This window comes from Corvus hawaiiensis, chromosome 15 (assembly GCF_020740725.1).
Source record: "Corvus hawaiiensis isolate bCorHaw1 chromosome 15, bCorHaw1.pri.cur, whole genome shotgun sequence".
In the NCBI taxonomy this organism is placed as follows: domain Eukaryota; kingdom Metazoa; phylum Chordata; class Aves; order Passeriformes; family Corvidae; genus Corvus; species Corvus hawaiiensis.
Window position 1 is genome coordinate 6,882,424 of NC_063227.1, and position 6,758 is coordinate 6,889,181.

The 6,758-nt window shown below is 54.5% G+C and overlaps 1 protein-coding gene across 1 annotated transcript; it reads left to right on the plus strand.

The window, feature by feature from the left end:
* Positions 1–3,602: 3,602 nt before the first annotated feature.
* RPS14 (ribosomal protein S14) lies at positions 3,603–6,544 on the plus strand. Its single transcript, XM_048320208.1, has 5 exons — positions 3,603–3,709; positions 4,902–5,052; positions 5,364–5,525; positions 5,709–5,785; positions 6,436–6,544. The coding sequence occupies exons 2-5, from the start codon at positions 4,904–4,906 to the stop codon at positions 6,501–6,503; spliced, it is 456 nt and encodes a 151-aa protein (XP_048176165.1). The 5' UTR covers positions 3,603–3,709; positions 4,902–4,903; the 3' UTR covers positions 6,504–6,544.
* The last annotated feature ends 214 nt before the right edge of the window (positions 6,545–6,758 follow it).

Consider the following 6,758-nt stretch of genomic DNA (forward strand, 5'->3'; position numbering starts at 1 on the left):
TGCACAAATCATTGAGCAAAAAGCCAGCAATGAGTAATCAAAGGCATGCACCAAACTCCAAGAACAATCTGCAGAATCCACAGTCTCAAGCGGTAAAGTTTTCCACGGAATAATTTCTTCTGAGAAAAAGGAATTTGTTGAATTCTTGGTCTGGCATTTATGAATACTTTTTTCTTTTTAAAGAAGAAACGACTCATTGGAAACAGAAAGCTGCTCAGAAAGGCACTAGGATTTATTAATACCAGCTCTGCCATTTTACATGAGTATCAGGTAGCTTTCTTTTCTTGCCTGTCTTCTGTTTGCAAACACAAAGGAAACCAATTCCTTTCCTGCGTGCTTTAAGTTACAGGCGCTTCTTCAGCACATCTGTCAGAAAGCAGTTCAGCGGCTTTCCTCAGCATTGTTTCCAATTTATTAATCAACACTTCCAGCTCCCTACTGAGTTACAGCCACATTATGGTCCCCTTGAAGTCCATGGCAGCACTTCCACCAACTTCATTAAGACCAGAAACTGGCTCTTGAAGTCTCTGCCAATTCCTTAAGTGCTTTAACTTCAGCGTTGGAGATTTCTGTTTTAATCTTCTTAGGCCTGTTTCTGACACATCATTTTACATGTGTGCATACACAAACTGCCTTTCTGAAACCAAAACTGGCCTTAAAAGCAGATGGAAAAGTTTGGTTTTTTTTTTTACCTGTGAATGGTGCATTTGGGACCCTGAATGTCTCTTTGCCACGGCTGTTAGAGGAAAGATGCCATCTTGAGGGGTCTGTTAGAGAGCCCCAACTGCAGACCCTGCTCTGTATCAGGCAGACAGCTGGGGTTCAGCCTGCTGCAGGGGGAATTTTGGCCTCTTCCAGTTCCAGTCTCTGTTTCAAGGCCACCAGTAAGGCCACTGGCCCATGGCTCATGGGAACAAGTCACAGCCATGGAAACAGTGATATTTGAGCGCCAAAAATTCCTGCTTGTGGGAAGCCCAGAGCTGGGGCCTTCGCAGGTCAAGCCAGTCACTTCCCACTGACCCCTCTCAGCCTGAGCCAGTTTATTCCAAGGCCGAAGCCCAGCAGGAGAAGAGGTTAGGAGCAGCGTTCCCATTTGCCTGGCCTTTTTGTTTAGTCACCGGCTGAGTTATGAAATCCGCCTGCAGCGTCACCGTGTCTGTGGGTTTCCCATGGGCTGGAGAGGCTATTACCAAGGAGCAGCTGGAATGTTAATTACCCATTAAGGAACTAAATCTGGGGGATTTCTCAAAGCAAATACACATCATCTCTGGCACTGACCCCACAGTGGCCTGAGCATCCTTCCCAGCCAGGCTGGAGGACACAATCCTTGCAGCCCCTGCTGGGTGCCTCCCTTCTCATCCCAGCCAGGAAGGCTCTCAGTGCTGTCCTCAGCAGTAGGGCAGCCTGGCTGGAGCTGGCATTCGAGCCCCAGGAACGTTTTGCAGGGCAAGCAGCTCCCTTGCAGACACACCAGAACTAGTGCAAGGCAAAGTGAAAGGGAAGAATGTGTCTCCAGGAGTGGAGAAAGCCCCATGCTGCCCACACTCTGGAGGGACTGGGAGCAGCCTGTCTCCCCAGCAGCTTTGGGGCTGAGGGCAGCACAGGATTTTGAACCAGTGTGTAAATTCTTTTAGCAGCTCATATGGTTATTTCACCTTGTTGCACATAAGTGGAGGCTTGTCCATTTTCTTGCCCTGGCTTGCATCTGTTCCAGGGGAATATCCATAGGCTTGCACAGTCCTCCGGGAGGATTGTCACAGGCAGTGCTGCACGCGTGGCTCTGTGGGGATAAACCCACCCTGCCTGGCTACCTGTACACCCCTCACCATCCCCAGGCTCCTCCTCAGACGGGACACCCACAGCACACATGTCCTTACACAGGCTGACCTCTGCAGCACTCCCTGCTGCTGACTCCTTCCTTCCCCTTTCCTCCAAATCAGGCCACGGCCGCTGTCACTGGAGCTCCCGGCTGGAATTACAGCAGCTCTGCCAATGTGTATTTTAAAAGCCTCTCCTTCAATATTCAAACAGGAAGATCCCTGATGCAGTGGCAAAAGTGTAACAAAGACAGGAGCCAGTGAAGGTGTTCCACGGGGTCAGGAAGGGGATTATGGTGGCATCCCTGAGCACAGAGAGCTTTCCCAGGGAAAAATCCCAGCACGGGTAGGGGAGGTGCAGGGGGACAGGGATCCTTAAGGACCAAACCTCTTTTCCCTGGTGGCAGCCCAGAGGTTTGCATTCTGGAGGGACCTGGAACGCTTGGCCAGAGAAAGGAAAAGGTGTGGGAAATCTGGATGGGCAATATGGACACGTGAATGCTACCCTAAAAACATGTAGCACCCTACAGCTTCAGAGGTGATGGACATGAGAAGCGAGGCAGAAGTTTCTGGTGGGCCAGCACCAAATGCTATCAGTCGAGTAGAGGTGCTGGACCCTCCCTGCAGGCGTTTCCAGGCCTTTGGACTGCGCAGCCTTGCTAATAGGGCTGTTATAAGGAGCCTCCCTTGTACAGCTGCTTCTCCTCCATCTGCCCAGCTCGGAGCACAGTTCTGGGCGCAGATCTGAAGGCCTGTCAGGCGTTCCCATGTGGGGACCTGCAGGAGCTCCCAGTTTGTCACTCACGTCCCAGCCGCATGTGCCTCAGAGCTCTCTGTTTCCCAGAGGCGGCTCAGCACCAGGGGGAAGCAGTTGGAAGCAGGGCAGGATCCTGTCCAGGAAGCATCTCATCAGTGCTATAAACTCAATTTCATTGTGCTTCTGTTCTGAAGGTTTTTGGTGTTCCCCATCCTTACTCCCCTGAGCACTTTTTAAATCACTTGGAACCAGAAAACATTGCCTTGCTGGACCACCTTTATGTAAAAATTTACAAATTGACATTGTCTTTGTAGAGGTGGAACAAACCTCTCCGATCACAGCTGTGGGAGGTGTCCCTGCACCATCGCTCAGTTCACAGCTGCAGTCTCTGCTTCTCCCATCAGCTGCCGGAGCTCCTGAGAGAATCATCAAGACTGAAACCTCTCCCATCAGCTCTTTGATGAAAATATCCCACGTACACATATTAAACCACCACCACATACATTCTTTTGTGGGTGAATTCCTGCACACCTCCTCGCGGTCAGGGCTCCCGCCTGAGCTCGGGGCAGGGACAAGCTGGCGCCTGGAGACCCCCGGGACCCCTGGCCGTGCTCAGCCCCGACTGCAGAGCAAGGAGGAATGGCCTGCGCCCCAACCTGGCTCTTGCTGAGCCGGGGCAGAGCCGACTGCTCGGGCGTAGCCGGGGGGAAGCAGGATGCTTGCTGGAATTACAGCCATTCCCCTCCAGTTGTTTTTCACACCGGTTCGTTTCCAAAGCTCTCCCGGGACGGCTCCGTCAGAAGCGCAAACACCCACCCGCCATCTTGGGGAGGGACTCAGGGAGACGCCGCCGCCATCTTGGGGGGGTCGAGCCGGCGGCGCCAGTTGTGTGAGGGGAGAGGCGGCCGCGCCGTGCTGGGGAGATCGGCCCGGCTTGGCCTCGGGAGAGACGGTCACGGTTTGGCGGCGGCGGCGGCGGCCGGCGCGGAGGGATTGGGACTGGGATCGGGGCACAGCTCTGTGCCTGCGGCAGCGGACACGCCGCCTCCCACCATCCCTTCCGGGTGAGGCGGTGACCCGCGCCCCCTGACGCCGCCGCTTCCTTTCCGCGGCAGCCGCCGGAGCAGACGGGCAGGTGAGTCCGCGCCGCGCCGCATCCGCCGCCATCCGCCCGCCCGCGCCTCGCCGCGGTCTCCGCGCCCGCCGCCCGCCCTCGCGGGACCGGGGCTGCGCGGGGCAGCGCGCTGGGTGCGGGGGAGGCGCGCTCGGCGGAGCGGGGCCATGGGCCGCGGGAGAGCCGCGGGCTGGAGTAGCGGAGCTCCCGGCTGGCGGTGCTGGGCCCCGGGCCGGCCCTCCCCCGCACCCTGAGCGGCCGGGGCTGCGTCCCTGAGCGCTGAAACGCGGCGGGTTCGTCGCTCGGAGCTCGATGCCGGCGGTACAGCGTGTGCTGTGTGTGCTGTACCGGCCTCGCTGGGCTGGGGACGGCGCTGTGGAGCCTGTGCGCCATGAATGTGTCCGGAAAGGGATGTGGTGCTATCGCAGCGGCCGCGCAGACACTGATGTAAATGGATGTTACAGTGCTCGGGGCTGTTGGTGGAGAGGGGACCACCGAGGGTGAACGTGGGTTGTGTTGGGTTGGTTACCTCGGTGCAGTGGCCGCACATCTCCCTTGTGCAGGGCACTGGCTGTAGCAGGAGTTTGGCAGGAGAGGGCAATAGGGAACCGTCTTTCTGTGTTTGGGAGCGGATGCACGGGATTCCCGGCCGCCAAACCGAGCACAGCCGAGTGCTGCCCCTGCTGTCTCCCATCGCTGGGTGTGGGCTTCAGGGGCAGGAGACTTAACTGGGCTAGTCCCAAGGATGTGGTTGAGAGACCAGTAACATGGAAGAACCGAAGCTGGTACCTAAAAGGTCTGCAGACTCGGGGCTTACTGACAATACTGGGTCTGTAGTAATTGTTTGGTTTGGTGGTTTTTTTCCATAAACCCGCGTAAACAAGGGGAAATGCTCAGCATAGCTGGTTATCAAGGAAAGGAGCTCCCTTGTGCACTGCTGTGATGGAGCTTGGGGACGTCAGCTGCCATGAAATGCAGCAGGAGGGACTCCACTAACAGCTGTAGGTGATGACCTGTGTGCCAGGATACAGCGAAGCTGCGAATCCTGGGTTTATAAGAAATTTACCTGTACCCCCAAATTTACCTGTGTTTTGCCAATGGTAACTCATTTTTCTTGCTTGGTGAAAGGTTGCAATAGCAGGAATTCCATCAAGTTCTTTAACAATGTTGAGGAAACTACCAACACTCATACATCTGTTTTGTTGTTTTTCAGAAATGGCACCTCGTAAGGGCAAGGAGAAGAAGGAAGAGCAGGTCATCAGCTTGGGACCACAGGTTGCTGAAGGAGAGAATGTGTTTGGTGTCTGCCACATCTTTGCTTCCTTCAATGACACTTTTGTCCATGTGACCGATTTGTCTGGCAAGTGAGTATGAGACATGCATCACCTCGCTGCAGTACCCAGCTCCTTTGGGTGTGAAAGTGCAAACTAGGTTTGGCAGGAGGTTCCACCAAAATGCTCGAGTTTCTGCTGAGCTGTGAGTTGGGATGGTGCATGTACATGAACTGGGTGGCTTGGTGAGCTCTTCTGATCAATACGGTGTTCCAGGTACTGTGTGGTAGCTTATTGATCTGGTAACATTAGCAGTAACAGGTTTTGTCTGTAGGCAGAACCTGCCTTGGGGGAAGAACAAGGAATGGCTTTTTTTTCCCGAACGTCACCTTTTCCTTCTGTAGGGAAACCATCTGCCGTGTGACAGGTGGGATGAAGGTGAAGGCGGACAGAGACGAGTCCTCTCCCTACGCGGCCATGCTGGCGGCCCAGGACGTTGCCCAGAGGTGCAAGGAGCTGGGCATCACCGCCCTGCACATCAAGCTGCGTGCCACTGGGGGCAATAGGTACAGTGGGGGGGCTGGGACACTGATGGGGACGTGGCTGTGGGGGCTGATGGTGGATGAGACTGGACCAGGAGGAGGGTGGTTTGGCATGGGGAGAGTGTGACTTTGATATTGCTGGCTATTTGTAAACTGTGTTCAGCTCCTGAGTTCTTGAAGGGGTTGTTGGTTCTGACTCTCCTCCAGGACCAAGACTCCTGGACCTGGTGCCCAGTCAGCCCTGAGAGCTCTGGCCCGCTCTGGAATGAAGATCGGCCGCATTGGTGAGTGAGGAAAAAAGGGATTATTTAGTGAAAGGAGCTTTGTAGGCATCTATGCTGCATGATCTTAACTTTGGGATGTTCTTCATGGCTGCTTAGATGGCTCCAATGAAAGGATTTCATGTAAACAGATCCTTAAATTGACAGTTCACCAGCAGGTGGTGAGAGCAGTACTCAGAACCCCAGTTTCTATGTGCAGGGCAAGCCCCAGCTTGGAGCAGGATGCTGCTGCTCTTCTGATGTCACAGAGCTGTTCAGTCACTTAAGAATACCTTGTTGGTCTTGGTGATTCACTAATAATGGAGTTCTCCAGCTCTTGGAGGGAGAGTCCTGAACTTTGTGGGGGAGTCACAAGATGCAGTTGTGGTTGTTGTGCTGAAAATTCTTCAAGCATCCTGTGTTTCTTTGGAAACGCTGTGGCTGCTTGGTTTAAGTGGGATGGGAGATGGGGGTTTTTGCGTACAAGCACTAAAGCCCTGGGTACCCAGCCTGTGGCAAATTCCCAAATACCTTCACTCCATGGAGAGTTCCTTCTGCACACGTGTGGCTCCTGTGGTGTCCGAGCGCTGAGGTGCTGGGTGATGCCTGGGGCGGGGTGGCTGTGCCCAGGTGGTTTCTGGAAGGTAACTGTGTTCTGGATTTTCTCCCTGCAGAGGATGTCACCCCCATCCCCTCCGACAGCACTCGCAGGAAGGGCGGTCGCCGTGGACGTCGTCTGTAACCAGCGCAGCACCTTCTGTTATTAAAGCTCTCTTAAACCTCTGTTTAGCTCTGTGTTTTCTTACTGGGGTGTGCTTAGAAGCCGAGGGGCTTCGAGATGGCTTGTGCTCTGGAGCTGGGCCTCTGGCTTGGAGGGGAACCAGGCTGGCTGCTCTAAAGCCACACGGATCTTGGGCTTTGTATAGCAAAAGATACTTTCAAAATGAGTCATGACCTCTTGCATCTCCTGGAAAAAAAAGCTGGGCTGGGAGCAAGC